This window comes from Pecten maximus, unplaced genomic scaffold (genome assembly GCF_902652985.1).
Source record: "Pecten maximus unplaced genomic scaffold, xPecMax1.1, whole genome shotgun sequence".
Taxonomy (NCBI): domain Eukaryota; kingdom Metazoa; phylum Mollusca; class Bivalvia; order Pectinida; family Pectinidae; genus Pecten; species Pecten maximus.
In genome coordinates, this window is record NW_022979381.1 from 23,020 (window position 1) to 42,191 (window position 19,172).

The 19,172-nt window shown below is 40.9% G+C and overlaps 1 protein-coding gene across 1 annotated transcript in view; it reads left to right on the top strand.

Annotated features, from left to right (window-relative positions):
* The window catches only part of LOC117318559 (zinc finger C3H1 domain-containing protein-like), a 38,269-nt gene extending 19,434 nt beyond the window's left edge, over positions 1-18,835 (top strand). Inside the window, exons 13-16 of the mRNA XM_033873531.1 lie at positions 1,899-2,372; positions 2,934-3,029; positions 17,946-18,058; positions 18,685-18,835. Coding sequence (XP_033729422.1) covers positions 1,899-2,372; positions 2,934-3,029; positions 17,946-18,058; positions 18,685-18,820 — 819 coding nt within the window. The 3' untranslated portion in view covers positions 18,821-18,835. The remainder of the gene's footprint in view (positions 1-1,898; positions 2,373-2,933; positions 3,030-17,945; positions 18,059-18,684) is intronic.
* Positions 18,836-19,172: the final 337 nt, after the last annotated feature.

Sequence of the window (19,172 nt, forward strand, 5' to 3'; positions counted from 1 at the left end):
CATTGAAGTCCCAAACACTTTTCTGACGAGTTACACTGATGTCCCAAATACTTTCCTGACGAGTAACACTGAAGTCCCAAAACTTTCCTGACAAGTAACACTGAAGTCCCAAAACTTTCCTGACAAGTAACATTGATGTCCCAAACACTTTCCTGACGAGTAACATTGAAGTCCCAAACACTTTCCTGACGAGTAACATTGAAGTCCCAAACACTTTCCTGACGAGTAACATTGAAGTCCCAAACACTTTCCTGACAAGTAACACTGATGTCCCAAACACTTTCCTGACGAGTAACATTGATGTCCCAAACACTTTCCTGACGAGTAACACTGATGTCCCAAACACTTTCCTGACAAGTAACATTGAAGTCCCAAACACTTTCCTGACGAGTTACACTGAAATCCCAAACACTTTCCTGACAAGTAACATTGATGTCCCAAACACTTTCCTGACGAGTAACATTTAAGTCCCAAACACTTTCCTGACAAGTAACATTGATGTCCCAAACACTTTCCTGATGAGTAACATTTATGTCCCAAACACTTTCCTGACGAGTAACATTTAAGTCCTAAACACTTTCCTGACGAGTAACACTGATGTCCCAAACACTTTCCTGACGAGTAACATTGATGTCCCAAACACTTTCCTGACGAGTAACATTGAAGTCCCAAACACTTTCCTGACAAGTAACATTGATGTCCCAAACACTTTCCTGATGAGTAACATTTATGTCCCAAACACTTTCCTGACGAGTAACATTTAAGTCCTAAACACTTTCCTGACGAGTAACACTGATGTCCCAAACACTTTCCTGACGAGTAACACTGATGTCCCAAACACTTTCCTGACGAGTAACACTGAAGTCCCAAACACTTTCCTGACAAGTAACATTGATGTCCCAAACACTTTCCTGATGAGTAACATTTATGTCCCAAACACTTTCCTGACGAGTAACATTTAAGTCCCAAACACTTTCCTAATGAGTAACACTGATGTCCCAAACACTTTCCTGACAAGTAACATTGAAGTCCCAAACACTTTCCTGGCGAGTAACATTGAAGTCCCAAACACTTTCCTGACAAGTAACATTGAAGTCCCAAACACTTTCCTGACGAGTAACACTGATGTCCCAAACACTTTCCTGACGAGTAACACTGATGTCCCAAACACTTTCCTGACAGTAACATTGAAGTCCCAAACACTTTCCTGACGAGTAACATTGAAGTCCCAAACACTTTTTGACGAGTAACATTGATGTCCCAAATACTTTCCTGACGAGTAACACTGATGTCCCAAACACTTTCCTGACAAGTAACATTGAAGTCCCAAACACTTTCCTGGCGAGTAACATTGAAGTCCCAAACACTTTCCTGACAAGTAACATTGAAGTCCCAAACACTTTCCTGACGAGTAACACTGATGTCCCAAACACTTTCCTGACGAGTAACATTGATGTCCCAAACACTTTCCTGACGAGTAACATTGATGTCCCAAACACTTTCCTGACAAGTAACATTGATGTCCCAAACACTTTCCTGACAAGTAACACTGATGTCCCAAACACTTTCCTGACAAGTAACATTGAAGTCCCAAACACTTTCCTGACGAGTAACACTGAAGTCCCAAACACTTTCCTGACGAGTAACATTGAAGTCCCAAACACTTTCCTGACAAGTAACATTGAAGTCCCAAACACTTTCCTGACAAGTAACATTGAAGTCCCAAACACTTTCCTGACAAGTAACATTGAAGTCCCAAACACTTTCCTGAAGAGTAACATTCAATACATGTACAAGTATCTGTTCTAATTCCACTCATATACTGTTCTTGAACCTTGTGTGGTTATTTTTGGTCAAACAAGATTTTCATTTCTGACATGAGTTATTTTTTGTTACAGAAAGCAGCGAAGAAGTCTTTGAAGGGTAAAGAAAACAAAAATATTCCCGTAGAAAGTGTTGATAAAGAAAAGGAGAAATTACAACAATTAGCAGATGAATATGCAAAGAAAATACAAATGTTGAAACAAGCTCAGGCAAAGAAAAAGGCAGAGACTGAAGCTGCTAGAAAAGTGGCTACTGCAGCCCAGGACCAAGTGAAAAGTGCAATTCCACGAATAGAGAAGATAGAAATAGACATCACCGAAAGTACGTCTGAAAGTGAAGCCGAGGAAAGACCTAATAAACGACGTCGGTCATTGATGGAACTAAATACAAGTACAAAACCAAATCTGTCGCCCCAGAACAGCGATGGTCAGAGAAAATTATCCCAGAGTGACCTTGAGGTCAAGTCATCCAACATTATCTGTGATAACAAAGCAAAAGTCTTCCCTCTACCTGGTGCTCAGCGGGTCAAACGACTCACCAAACTACTGGTGAGTTAATACAGGCTACGACAATGTGGATTAAACTCTGATGTCAGAGCAATACAGGCTACGACAGTGTGGATTAAACTCTTGATGTCAGAGCAATACAGGCTACGACAGTGTGGATTAAACTCTGATGTCATAGCAGCATGTCAATATGATTTTAATTAGATGAACACATTTTTTTTAAGTAGTAAATTTTAAGTATCACATTTAAATATGCAGATTCTCCCTACTTAAACCTAACTAGAACACCAAACAATACAATGTAATTCTGTTTAATGTGAATGGATTTAATAACCAGTAGATAGGTTAATATGTAACATTTTGGTGACTGCACTTTGTCACCTTTGACCAATGAAGCATGTGTACACTGAAGTTTGGAAAATGTAAAATTGTAATTGAATCAACAGGTCTTTTCACCTCACTAAAATTAAATGTACACAAGTCGCCAGGCAGTTTGGTTATATGCTTTGTTTAAAACCTGGTCATAGATGTTGAAGATTGATGTAGAGATGCATAGATCGTGTAAATTTATAGATAATGTAAAGAAAACGTTGACTATTACAGGAGGACCGTTTCCAAACCCTGCTCTCTGTCAAAAACCAGATCTCACTGCAGTCTTCACTGGTGTTGCACTCCATCTTACTGCCACACTGTCAACAGGTACTGTGTCTTATATAACAACATACTGTCTCCCTGGGACTTACTGTCAACAGGTACTGTGTCTTATATAACAACATACTGTCTCCCTGGGACTTACTGTCAACAGGTACTGTGTCTTATATAACAACATACTGTCTCCCTGGGACTTACTGTCAACAGGTACTGTGTCTTATATAACAACATACTGTCTCCCTGGGACTTACTGTCAACAGGTACTGTGTCTTATGTAACAACATACTGTCTCCCTGGGACTTACTGTCAACAGGTACTGTGTCTTATATAACAACATACTGTCTCCCTGGGACTGTCAACAGGTACTGTGTCTTATATAACAACATGTATCCTTGGGACTTACTGTCAACAGGTACTGTGTCTTATATAACAACATACTGTCTCCCTGGGACTGTCAACAGGTACTGTGTCTTATATAACAACATACTGTCTCCCTGGGACTTACTGTCTACAGGTACTGTGTCTTATATAACAACATACTGTCTCCTGGGGACTTACTGTCTACAGGTACTGTGTCTTATATAACAACATGACTCCCTGGGACCTACTGTCAACAGGTACTGTGTCTTATATAACAACATACTGTCTCCCTGGGACCTACTGTCTACAGGTACTGTGTCTTATATAACAACATACTGTCTCCCTGGGACTTACTGTCAACAGGTACTGTGTCTTATATAACAACATAATGTCTCCCTGGGACTTACTGTCAACAGGTACTGTGTCTTATATAACAACATACAGTCTCCCTGGGACTGTCAACAGGTACTGTGTCTTATATAACAACATACTGTCTCCCTGGGACTTACTGTCAACAGGTACTGTATCTTATATAACAACATACTGTGTCCCTGGGACTTACTGTCAACAGGTACTGTATCTTATATAACAACATACTGTGTCCCTGTGACTTACTGTCTACAGGTACTGTGTCTTATATAACAACATACTGTCTCCCTGGGACTGTCAACAGGTACTGTGTCTTATATAACAACATACTGTATCCTGGGGACTTACTGTCAACAGGTACTGTGTCTTATATAACAACATGACTCCCTGGGACCTACTGTCAACAGGTACTGTGTCTTATATAACATTATACTGTCTCCCTGGGACTTACTGTCAACAGGTACTGTATCTTATATAACAACATACTGTGTCCCTGGGACTTACTGTCAACAGGTACTGTGTCTTATATAACAACATGACTCCCTGGGACCTACTGTCAACAGGTACTGTGTCTTATATAACAACATACTGTCTCCCTGGGACTTACTGTCAACAGGTACTGTGTCTTATATAACAACATAATGTCTCCCTGGGACTTACTGTCAACAGGTACTGTGTCTTATATAACAACATAATGTCTCCCTGGGACTTACTGTCAACAGGTACTGTGTCTTATATAACAACATACTGTCTCCCTGTGACTTACTGTCTACAGGTACTGTGTCTTATATAACATACTGTCTCCCTGGGACTACTGTCAACAGGTACTGTATCTTATATAACAACATACTGTCTCCCTGGGACTTACTGTCTACAGGTACTGTGTCTTATATAACAACATACTGTCTCCCTGGGACCTACTGTCAACAGGTACTGTGTCTTATATAACAACATACTGTCTCCCTGGGACTTACTGTCAACAGGTACTGTGTCTTATATAACAACATACTGTCTCCCTGGGACTTACTGTCAACAGGTACTGTGTCTTATATACAACATACTGTCTCCCTGGGACTTACTGTCAACAGGTACTGTGTCTTATATAACAACATACTGTCTCCCTGGGACTTACTGTCAACAGGTACTGTGTCTTATATAACAACATACTGTCTCCCTGGGACTGTCAACAGGTACTGTGTCTTATATAACAACATGTATCCTTGGGACTTACTGTCAACAGGTACTGTGTCTTATATAACAACATACTGTCTCCCTGGGACTGTCAACAGGTACTGTGTCTTATATAACAACATACTGTCTCCCTGGGACTTACTGTCTACAGGTACTGTGTCTTATATAACAACATACTGTCTCCTGGGGACTTACTGTCTACAGGTACTGTGTCTTATATAACAACATGACTCCCTGGGACCTACTGTCAACAGGTACTGTGTCTTATATAACAACATACTGTCTCCCTGGGACCTACTGTCTACAGGTACTGTGTCTTATATAACAACATACAGTCTCCCTGGGACTGTCAACAGGTACTGTGTCTTATATAACAACATACTGTCTCCCTGGGACTTACTGTCAACAGGTACTGTATCTTATATAACAACATACTGTGTCCCTGGGACTTACTGTCAACAGGTACTGTATCTTATATAACAACATACTGTGTCCCTGTGACTTACTGTCTACAGGTACTGTGTCTTATATAACAACATACTGTCTCCCTGGGACTGTCAACAGGTACTGTGTCTTATATAACAACATACTGTATCCTGGGGACTTACTGTCAACAGGTACTGTGTCTTATATAACAACATGACTCCCTGGGACTTACTGTCAACAGGTACTGTGTCTTATATAACAACATACTGTCTCCCTGGGACTTACTGTCAACAGGTACTGTGTCTTATATAACAACATACTGTCTCCCTGGGACTTACTGTCAACAGGTACTGTGTCTTATATAACAACATACTGTCTCCCTGGGACTTACTGTCAACAGGTACTGTGTCTTATATAACAACATACTGTCTCCCTGGGACTTACTGTCAACAGGTACTGTGTCTTATATAACAACATACTGTCTCCCTGGGACTTACTGTCAACAGGTACTGTGTCTTATATAACAACATACTGTCTCCCTGGGACTTACTGTCAACAGGTACTGTGTCTTATATAACAACATACTGTCTCCCTGGGACTTACTGTCAACAGGTACTGTGTCTTATATAACAACATACTGTCTCCCTGGGACTACTGTCAACAGGTACTGTGTCTTATATAACAACATACTGTCTCCCTGGGACTTACTGTCAACAGGTACTGTGTCTTATATAACAACATACTGTCTCCCTGGGACCTACTGTCAACAGGTACTGTGTCTTATATAACAACATACTGTCTCCCTGGGACTTACTGTCAACAGGTACTGTGTCTTATATAACAACATACTGTCTCCCTGGGACTTACTGTCAACAGGTACTGTGTCTTATATAACAACATACTGTCTCCCTGGGACTTACTGTCAACAGGTACTGTGTCTTATATAACAACATACTGTCTCCCTGGGACTTACTGTCAACAGGTACTGTGTCTTATATAACAACATACTGTCTCCCTGGGACTACTGTCAACAGGTACTGTGTCTTATATAACAACATACTGTCTCCCTGGGACTTACTGTCAACAGGTACTGTGTCTTATATAACAACATACTGTCTCCCTGGGACTTACTGTCTACAGGTACTGTGTCTTATATAACAACATACTGTCTCCCTGGGACCTACTGTCAACAGGTACTGTGTCTTATATAACAACATACTGTCTCCCTGGGACTTACTGTCAACAGGTACTGTGTCTTATATAACAACATACTGTCTCCCTGGGACTTACTGTCAACAGGTACTGTGTCTTATATAACAACATACTGTCTCCCTGGGACCTACTGTCAACAGGTACTGTGTCTTATATAACAACATACTGTCTCCCTGGGACTTACTGTCAACAGGTACTGTGTCTTATATAACAACATACTGTCTCCCTGGGACTTACTGTCAACAGGTACTGTGTCTTATATAACAACATACTGTCTCCCTGGGACTTACTGTCAACAGGTACTGTGTCTTATATAACAACATACTGTCTCCCTGGGACTTACTGTCTAACAGGTACTGTGTCTTATATAACAACATACTGTCTCCCTGGGACTACTGTCAACAGGTACTGTATCTTATATAACAACATACTGTCTCCCTGGGACTTACTGTCTACAGGTACTGTGTCTTATATAACAACATACTGTCTCCCTGGGACCTACTGTCAACAGGTACTGTGTCTTATATAACAACATACTGTCTCCCTGGGACTTACTGTCAACAGGTACTGTGTCTTATATAACAACATACTGTCTCCCTGGGACTTACTGTCAACAGGTACGTGTTTATATAAACATACGCTGGGGACTGTCAAAGGTACTGTGTCTTATATAACCCACCATACTGTCTCCTGGGACTTACTGTCACAGGTCCTGTGTCTTATATAACACATAAACTGTCTCCCTGGGACAGTCAACGGGTCTGTTCTTATAAAACATACTGTCCACTCCACTTTCTGTCCCTGGATAAACCTGGGGGAATGCACAGGTCTGTGTCTTATATAACAACATACGGTCCCCTGGGACTCGTCAACAGTACTGGTGTCTTATATAACAACATACTGTCCCCGGGATTAGTCACGACTGTGTCTTATAAACAAATACTGTTCCTGGGCCTTACGTCAGGTACTTGTGTCTTATATAAACCACTCCCTGGACTGAAACGGTACGTTCTAATACCAACACCTCCCTGGGACTACGTCAACAGTACGTGTCTTATTAACAACATACTGCCCTCCTGGCCCTACTGTCTACGTAGGGGCCAGATAACACAACGTCTCCCTGGGACGTCACAGGTCTGTATCTATATAACCACCATACTGTCTCCCTGGACTTACGTCTACAGGTACTGTGTCTTATATAACAACATACGTCTCCCTGGGACTACTGTCAACAGGTTACTGTGTCTTATATACACAACATACTGTCTCCCTGGGACTTACTGTCAACAGGTACTGTGTCTTATATAACAACATACTGTCTCCCTGGACTTACTGTCAAACAGGTACTGTGTCTTATATAACAACATACTGTCTCCATGGGACTTACTGTCTACAGGTACTGTGTCTTATATAACAACATACTGTCTCCCTGGGACCTACTGTCAACAGGTACTGTGTCTTATATAACAACATACATGTCTCCTGGGACTACTGTCAACATGGTACTGTGTCTTATATAACAACATACTGTCTCCCTGGGACTTACTGTCAACAGGTACTGTGTCTTATATAACAACATACTGTCTCCCTGGGACTTACTGTCAACAGGTACTGTGTCTTATATAACAACATACTGTCTCCCTGGGACTTACTGTCTACAGGTACTGTGTCTTATATAACAACATACTGTCTCCCTGGGACTTACTGTCAACAGGTACTGTGTCTTATATAACAACATAATGTCTCCCTGGGACTTACTGTCAACAGGTACTGTATCTTATATAACAACATACTGTGTCCCTGGGACTTACTGTCAACAGGTACTGTGTCTTATATAACAACATGACTCCCTGGGACCTACTGTCAACAGGTACTGTGTCTTATATAACAACATACTGTCTCCCTGGGACTTACTGTCAACAGGTACTGTGTCTTATATAACAACATACTGTCTCCCTGGGACTGTAAACAGGTACTGTGTCTTATATAACAACATACTGTCTCCCTGGGACTTACTGTCAACAGGTACTGTGTCTTATATAACAACATACTGTCTCCCTGGGACTTACTGTCAACAGGTACTGTGTCTTATATAACAACATACTGTCTCCCTGGGACTTACTGTCAACAGTACTGTGTCTTATATAACAACATGTATCCTGGGGACTTACTGTCAACAGGTATTGTGTCTTATATAACATTATACTGTCTCCCTGGGACTGTCAACAGGTACTGTGTCTTATATAACAACATACTGTCTCCCTGGGACTTACTGTCAACAGGTACCGTGTCTTATATAACAACATGTATCCTGGGGACTTACTGTCAACAGGTACTGTGTCTTATATAACAACATGTATCCTGGGGACTTACTGTCAACAGGTACTGTGTCTTATATAACAACATGACTCCCTGGGACCTACTGTCAACAGGTACTGTGTCTTATATAACAACATACTGTCTCCCTGGGACTTACTGTCAACAGGTACTGTGTCTTATATAACAACATAATGTCTCCCTGGGACTTACTGTCAACAGGTACTGTGTCTTATATAACAACATACAGTCTCCCTGGGACTGTCAACAGGTACTGTGTCTTATATAACAACATACTGTCTCCCTGGGACTTACTGTCAACAGGTACTGTATCTTATATAACAACATACTGTGTCCCTGGGACTTACTGTCAACAGGTACTGTATCTTATATAACAACATACTGTGTCCCTGTGACTTACTGTCTACAGGTACTGTGTCTTATATAACAACATACTGTCTCCCTGGGACTGTCAACAGGTACTGTGTCTTATATAACAACATACTGTATCCTGGGGACTTACTGTCAACAGGTACTGTGTCTTATATAACAACATGACTCCCTGGGACCTACTGTCAACAGGTACTGTGTCTTATATAACATTATACTGTCTCCCTGGGACTTACTGTCAACAGGTACTGTATCTTATATAACAACATACTGTGTCCCTGGGACTTACTGTCAACAGGTACTGTGTCTTATATAACAACATGACTCCCTGGGACCTACTGTCAACAGGTACTGTGTCTTATATAACAACATACTGTCTCCCTGGGACTTACTGTCAACAGGTACTGTGTCTTATATAACAACATAATGTCTCCCTGGGACTTACTGTCAACAGGTACTGTGTCTTATATAACAACATAATGTCTCCCTGGGACTTACTGTCAACAGGTACTGTGTCTTATATAACAACATACTGTCTCCCTGTGACTTACTGTCTACAGGTACTGTGTCTTATATAACAACATACTGTCTCCCTGGGACTGTCAACAGGTACTGTATCTTATATAACAACATACTGTCTCCCTGGGACTTACTGTCTACAGGTACTGTGTCTTATATAACAACATACTGTCTCCCTGGGACCTACTGTCAACAGGTACTGTGTCTTATATAACAACATACTGTCTCCCTGGGACTTACTGTCAACAGGTACTGTGTCTTATATAACAACATACTGTCTCCCTGGGACTTACTGTCAACAGGTACTGTGTCTTATATAACAACATACTGTCTCCCTGGGACTTACTGTCAACAGGTACTGTGTCTTATATAACAACATACTGTCTCCCTGGGACTTACTGTCAACAGGTACTGTGTCTTATATAACAACATACAGTCTCCCTGGGACTGTCAACAGGTACTGTGTCTTATATAACAACATACTGTCTCCTGGGGACTTACTGTCTACAGGTACTGTGTCTTATATAACAACATACTGTCTCCCTGGGACTTACTGTCTACAGGTACTGTGTCTTATATAACAACATACTGTCTCCCTGGGACTGTCAACAGGTACTGTGTCTTATATAACAACATACTGTCTCCCTGGGACTTACTGTCAACAGGTACTTTGTCTTATATAACAACATACTGTCTCCCTGGGACTTACTGTCAACAGGTACTGTGTCTTATATAACAACATGACTCCCTGGGACCTACTGTCAACAGGTACTGTGTCTTATATAACATTATACTGTCTCCCTGGGACTTACTGTCAACAGGTACTGTATCTTATATAACAACATACTGTGTCCCTGGGACTTACTGTCAACAGGTACTGTGTCTTATATAACAACATGACTCCCTGGGACCTACTGTCAACAGGTACTGTGTCTTATATAACAACATACTGTCTCCCTGGGACTTACTGTCAACAGGTACTGTGTCTTATATAACAACATAATGTCTCCCTGGGACTTACTGTCAACAGGTACTGTGTCTTATATAACAACATAATGTCTCCCTGGGACTTACTGTCAACAGGTACTGTGTCTTATATAACAACATACTGTCTCCCTGTGACTTACTGTCTACAGGTACTGTGTCTTATATAACAACATACTGTCTCCCTGGGACTGTCAACAGGTACTGTATCTTATATAACAACATACTGTCTCCCTGGGACTTACTGTCTACAGGTACCGTGTCTTATATAACAACATACTGTCTCCCTGGGACTTACTGTCAACAGGTACTGTGTCTTATATAACAACATACTGTCTCCCTGGGACCTACTGTCAACAGGTACTGTGTCTTATATAACAACATACTGTCTCCCTGGGACTTACTGTCAACAGGTACTGTGTCTTATATAACAACATACTGTCTCCCTGGGACTTACTGTCAACAGGTACTGTGTCTTATATAACAACATACTGTCTCCCTGGGACTTACTGTCAACAGGTACTGTGTCTTATATAACAACATACTGTCTCCCTGGGACTTACTGTCAACAGGTACTGTGTCTTATATAACAACATACAGTCTCCCTGGGACTGTCAACAGGTACTGTGTCTTATATAACAACATACTGTCTCCTGGGGACTTACTGTCTACAGGTACTGTGTCTTATATAACAACATACTGTCTCCCTGGGACTTACTGTCTACAGGTACTGTGTCTTATATAACAACATACTGTCTCCCTGGGACTGTCAACAGGTACTGTGTCTTATATAACAACATACTGTCTCCCTGGGACCTACTGTCAACAGGTACTGTGTCTTATATAACAACATACTGTCTCCCTGGGACCTACTGTCTACAGGTACTGTGTCTTATATAACAACATACTGTCTCCCTGGGACTTACTGTCAACAGGTACTGTGTCTTATATAACAACATACTGTCTCCCTGTGACTTACTGTCTACAGGTACTGTGTCTTATATAACAACATACTGTCTCCCTGGGACTGTCAACAGGTACTGTATCTTATATAACAACATACTGTCTCCCTGGGACTTACTGTCTACAGGTACTGTGTCTTATATAACAACATACTGTCTCCCTGGGACCTACTGTCAACAGGTACTGTGTCTTATATAACAACATAATGTCTCCCTGGGACTTACTGTCAACAGGTACTGTGTCTTATATAACAACATACTGTCTCCCTGGGACTTACTGTCAACAGGTACTGTGTCTTATATAACAACATACTGTCTCATGGGGACTTACTGTCTACAGGTACTGTGTCTTATATAACAACATACTGTCTCCCTGGGACCTACTGTCAACAGGTACTGTGTCTTATATAACAACATACAGTGTCCCTGGGACTGTCAACAGGTACTGTGTCTTATATAACAACATACTGTCTCCCTGGGACTTACTGTCAACAGGTACTGTGTCTTATATAACAACATACTGTCTCCCTGGGACTTACTGTCAACAGGTACTGTGTCTTATATAACAACATACTGTCTCCCTGGGACTTACTGTCTACAGGTACTGTGTCTTATATAACAACATACTGTCTCCCTGGGACTTACTGTCAACAGGTACTGTGTCTTATATAACAACATAATGTCTCCCTGGGACTTACTGTCAACAGGTACTGTATCTTATATAACAACATACTGTGTCCCTGGGACTTACTGTCAACAGGTACTGTGTCTTATATAACAACATGACTCCCTGGGACCTACTGTCAACAGGTACTGTGTCTTATATAACAACATACTGTCTCCCTGGGACTTACTGTCAACAGGTACTGTGTCTTATATAACAACATACTGTCTCCCTGGGACTGTAAACAGGTACTGTGTCTTATATAACAACATACTGTCTCCCTGGGACTTACTGTCAACAGGTACTGTGTCTTATATAACAACATACTGTCTCCCTGGGACTTACTGTCAACAGGTACTGTGTCTTATATAACAACATACTGTCTCCCTGGGACTTACTGTCAACAGGTACTGTGTCTTATATAACAACATGTATCCTGGGGACTTACTGTCAACAGGTATTGTGTCTTATATAACATTATACTGTCTCCCTGGGACTGTCAACAGGTACTGTGTCTTATATAACAACATACTGTCTCCCTGGGACTTACTGTCAACAGGTACCGTGTCTTATATAACAACATGTATCCTGGGGACTTACTGTCAACAGGTACTGTGTCTTATATAACAACATGTATCCTGGGGACTTACTGTCAACAGGTACTGTGTCTTATATAACAACATGACTCCCTGGGACCTACTGTCAACAGGTACTGTGTCTTATATAACAACATACTGTCTCCCTGGGACTTACTGTCAACAGGTACTGTGTCTTATATAACAACATGTATCCTGGGGACTTACTGTCAACAGGTACTGTGTCTTATATAACAACATACTGTCTCCCTGGGACTTACTGTCAACAGGTACTGTGTCTTATATAACAACATACTGTCTCCTGGGGACTTACTGTCAACAGGTACTGTGTCTTATATAACAACATGTATCCTGGGGACTTACTGTCAACAGGTACTGTGTCTTATATAACAACATGACTCCCTGGGACCTACTGTCAACAGGTACTGTGTCTTATATAACAACATACTGTCTCCCTGGGACCTACTGTCAACAGGTACTGTGTCTTATGTAACAACATACTGTCTCCCTGGGATTTACTGTCAACAGGTACTGTGTCTTATATAACAACATGTCTCCCTGGGACTTACTGTCAACAGGTACTGTGTCTTATATAACAACATACTGTCTCCCTGGGACTTACTGTCAACAGGTACTGTGTCTTATATAACAACATACTGTCTCCCTGGGACTTACTGTCAACAGGTACTGTGTCTTATATAACAGCATACTGTCTCCCTGGGACTTACTGTCAACAGGTACTGTGTCTTATATAACAACATACTGTCTCCCTGGGACTTACTGTCAACAGGTACTGTGTCTTATATAACAACATGTCTCCCTGGGACTTTCTGTCAACAGGTACTGTGTCTTATATAACAGCATGTATCCTGGGGACTTACTGTCAACAGGTACTGTGTCTTATATAACAACATGACTCCCTGGGACCTACTGTCAACAGGTACTGTGTCTTATATAACGACATACTGTCTCCCTGGGACTTACTGTCAACAGGTACTGTGTCTTATATAACAACATACTGTCTCCCTGGGACTGTCAACCGGTACTGTGTCTTATATAACAAGATACTGTCTCCCTGGGACTTACTGTCAACAGGTACTGTGTCTTATATAACAACATACTGTCTCCTGGGGACTTACTGTCAACAGGTACTGTGTCTTATATAACAACATACTGTCTCCTGGGGACTTACTGTCAACAGGTACTGTGTCTTATATAACAACATACTGTCTCCCTGGGACTTACTGTCAACAGGTACTGTGTCTTATATAACAGCATGTATCCTGGGGACTTACTGTCAACAGGTACTGTGTCTTATATAACAACATACTGTCTCCCTGGGACTTACTGTCAACAGGTACTGTGTCTTATATAACAACATACTGTCTCCTGGGGACTTACTGTCAACAGGTACTGTGTCTTATATAACAACATACTGTCTCCCTGGGACTTACTGTCTACAGGTACTGTGTCTTATATAACAACATACTGTCTCCTGGGGACTTACTGTCAACAGGTACTGTGTCTTATATAACAACATACTGTCTCCCTGGGACTTACTGTCAACAGGTACTGTGTCTTATATAACAACATACTGTCTCCCTGGGACTTACTGTCAGCAGGTACTGTGTCTTATATAACAACATACTGTCTCCCTGGGACTTACTGTCAACAGGTACTGTGTCGTATATAACAACAACATGACTCCCTGGGACTTACTGTCAACAGGTACTGTGTCTTATATAACAACATACTGTCTCCCTGGGACTTACTGTCAACAGGTACTGTGTCTTATATAACAGCATGTATCCTGGGGACTTACTGTCAACAGGTACTGTGTCTTATATAACAACATACTGTCTCCCTGGGACTTACTGTCAACAGGTACTGTGTCTTATATAACAGCATGTATCCTGGGGACTTACTGTCAACAGGTACTGTGTCTTATATAACAGCATGTCTCCCTGGGACTTACTGTCAACAGGTACTGTGTCTTATATAACAACATACTGTCTCCCTGGGACTTACTGTCAACAGGTACTGTGTCTTATATAACAACATACTGTCTCCTGGGGACTTACTGTCAACAGGTACTTTGTCTTATATAACAACATACTGTCTCCCTGGGACTTACTGTCAACAGGTACTGTGTCTTATATAACAACATGACTCCCTGGGACCTACTGTCAACAGGTACTGTGTCTTATATAACAACATACTGTCTCCCTGGGACTTACTGTCAACAGGTACTGTGTCTTATATAACAACATGTCTCCCTGGGACTTACTGTCAACAGGTACTGTGTCTTATATAACAACATACTGTCTCCCTGGGACTTACTGTCAACAGGTACTGTGTCTTATATAACAACATGACTCCCTGGGACCTACTGTCAACAGGTACTGTGTCTTATATAACAACATACTGTCTCCCTGGGACTTACTGTCAACAGGTACTGTGTCTTATATAACAACATACTGTCCCTGGGACTTACTGTCAACAGGTACTGTGTCTTATATAACAACATACTGTCTCCCTGGGACTTACTGTCAACAGGTACTGTGTCTTATATAACAACATACTGTCTCCTGGGGACTTACTGTCAACAGGTACTGTGTCTTATATAACAACATACTGTCTCCCTGGGACTTACTGTCAACAGGTACTGTGTCTTATATAACAACATAATGTCTCCCTGGGACTTACTGTCAACAGGTACTGTGTCTTATATAACAACATAATGTCTCCCTGGGACTTACTGTCAACAGGTACTGTGTCTTATATAACAACATACTGTCTCCCTGGGACTTACTGTCAACAGGTACTGTGTCTTATATAACAACATACTGTCTCCCTGGGACTTACTGTCAACAGGTACTGTGTCTTATATAACAGCATGTATCCTGGGGACTTACTGTCAACAGGTACTGTGTCTTATATAACAACATACTGTCTCCCTGGGACTTACTGTCAACAGGTACTGTGTCTTATATAACAGCATGTATCCTGGGGACTTACTGTCAACAGGTACTGTGTCTTATATAACAACATACTGTCTCCCTGGGACTTACTGTCAACAGGTACTGTGTCTTATATAACAGCATGTATCCTGGGGACTTACTGTCAACAGGTACTGTGTCTTATATAACAGCATACTGTCTCCCTGGGACTTACTGTCAACAGGTACTGTGTCTTATATAACAACATGTATCCTGGGAACTTACTGTCAACAGGTACTGTGTCTTATATAACAACATGTCTCCCTGGGACTTACTGTCAACAGGTACTGTGTCTTATATAACAACATACTGTCTCCCTGGGACCTACTGTCAACAGGTACTGTGTCTTATATAACAACATACTGTCTCCCTGGGACTTACTGTCAACAGGTACTTTGTCTTATATAACAACATACTGTCTCCCTGGGACTTACTGTCAACAGGTACTGTGTCTTATATAACAACATACTGTCTCCCTGGGACTGTCAACAGGTACTGTGTCTTATATAACAACATACTGTCTCCCTGGGACCTACTGTCAACAGGTACTGTGTCTTATATAACAACATACTGTCTCCCTGGGACTGTCAACAGGTACTGTGTCTTATATAACAACATACTGTCTCCCTGGGACTTACTGTCAACAGGTACTGTGTCTTATATAACAACATGTATCCTGGGGACTTACTGTCAACAGGTATTGTGTCTTATATAACATTATACTGTCTCCCTGGGACTGTCAACAGGTACTATGTCTTATATAACAACATACCGTCTCCCTGGGACTTACTGTCAACAGGTACCGTGTCTTATATATAACAACATGTATCCTTGGGACTTACTGTCAACAGGTACTGTGTCTTATATAACAACATACTGTCTCCCTGGGACTTACTGTCAACAGGTACTGTGTCTTATATAACAACATAATGTCTCCCTGGGACTTACTGTCAACAGGTACTGTGTCTTATATAACATGACTCCCTGGGACCTACTGTCAACAGGTACTGTGTCTTATATAACAACATACTGTCTCCCTTGGACTTACTGTCAACAGGTACTGTATCTTATATAACAACATACTGTCTCCCTGGGACTTACTGTCAACAGGTACTGTGTCTTATATAACAGCATACTGTCTCCCTGGGACTTACTGTCAACAGGTACTGTGTCTTATATAACAACATACTGTCTCCCTGGGACTTACTGTCTACAGGTACTGTGTCTTATATAACAACATACTGTCTCCCTGGGACTTACTGTCAACAGGTACTGTGTCTTATATAACAACATACTGTCTCCCTGGGACTTACTGTCAACAGGTACTGTGTCTTATATAACAACATACTGTCTCCCTGGGACTTACTGTCAACAGGTACTGTGTCTTATATAACAACATACAGTCTCCCTGGGACTGTCAACAGGTACTGTCTTATATAACAACATAATGTCTCCCTGGGACTTACTGTCAACAGGTACTGTGTCTTATATAACAACATACTGTCTCCCTTGGACTTACTGTCAACAGGTACTGTGTCTTATATAACAACATACTGTCTCCCTGGGACTGTCAACAGGTACTGTCTTATATAACAACATAATGTCTCCCTGGGACTTACTGTCAACAGGTACTGTGTCTTATATAACAACATACTGTCTCCCTGGGACCTACTGTCAACAGGTACTGTGTCTTATATAACAACATACTGTCTCCCTGGGACTTACTGTCAACAGGTACTGTGTCTTATATAACAACATACTGTCTCCCTGGGACTTACTGTCAACAGGTACTGTGTCTTATATAACAACATACTGTCTCCCTGGGACTTACTGTCAACAGGTACTGTGTCTTATATAACAACATACTGTCTCCCGGGGACTTACTGTCTACAGGTACTTTGTCAAAATAAATAGCCTATGTACATAGGGATATATCTATGTGAGCCCAAGCTCATTTTGTTTTTATTGCCTAACAGATTCCTTCCTTCCAAGAGCCAAAACGTGATACAAGAACCAAAGTCAGCCACATACCAATGGAGTCATCTCCTCTCGTTTATAGAAGTCCCCTTCTACACTTCAGATCATACAGGTATGTAACGCATGGAAGTCCAATATCATTGAAAGGTCAAGTGAACTTATGCCATGGTGTAGGGTCCGTTGTTTGTCTGGCATCAATTTCTCTATTGAAACAACTTCTCCTCATTAACCAAGAACCACATCTGATAGGTTCCTTAGTTGAGACCCAACAAAGTTTGCAAAAAGAACTGACCTTAACCCATATCCAAGGTCACAGGGATCATGTTTGTTAAAACATCACATTCAAACAAATTCTCATAAACCAAAAGGCCTATAATCATGATATTTGGTTAGTAGGTTCCTGAGATAGAGCCCCACAAAGTATGTAAAAGGAAACGACCTTGACCCGTATTAAAGGTCGCTTGAGTTGAATTTGTTCAAATATTCAAATGACTTCTTCTCACAAACCAAATGCCTAGAATCATGATATTTTGCTGGTATGTTCCTTTGATGACACACAGCACAGTTCTGATTAACTGAATGGCCTATAATAAAGTTCTGATTTAATTAATTGTCTAGAATCAAGTTCTTCTGATTGGTTTTAAACAATCTCACTGTTGTGTGAGTCATTGTATGTATAGTTAATGTTTACAGAAACACTACTCCTACCTGTCATCATGTGTGGATACTTGATTTCAGATTCAGTCCATATTATCGGACCAGAGCCAACCTCACCTTGTCTTCCTCTACATTTTCCAACAAAATCAATCCTAAGAAAGTTTTATGCAAATATGATCTCCAAGGAACATGTCATGATGAAGAATGTGCAGGGTAAGTAATAGATCGTCTTATTGACCTTGTGATCCAGTACTTAACTAACAATAATACAAACATCTTATTGACCTTGTGTTGGAGTACTTAACTAACAATAATACAAACATCTTATTGACCTTGTGATCCAGTGCTTAACTAACAATAATACAAACATCTTATTGACCCTGTGATCGAGTACTTAACTAACAATAATACAAACATCTTATTGACCCTGTGATCGAGTACTTAACTAACAATAATACAAACATCTTATTGACCCTGTGATCGAGTACTTAACTAACAATAATACAAACATCTTATTGACCTTATTATCGAGTACTTAACTAACAATAATACAAACATCTTAGTGACCT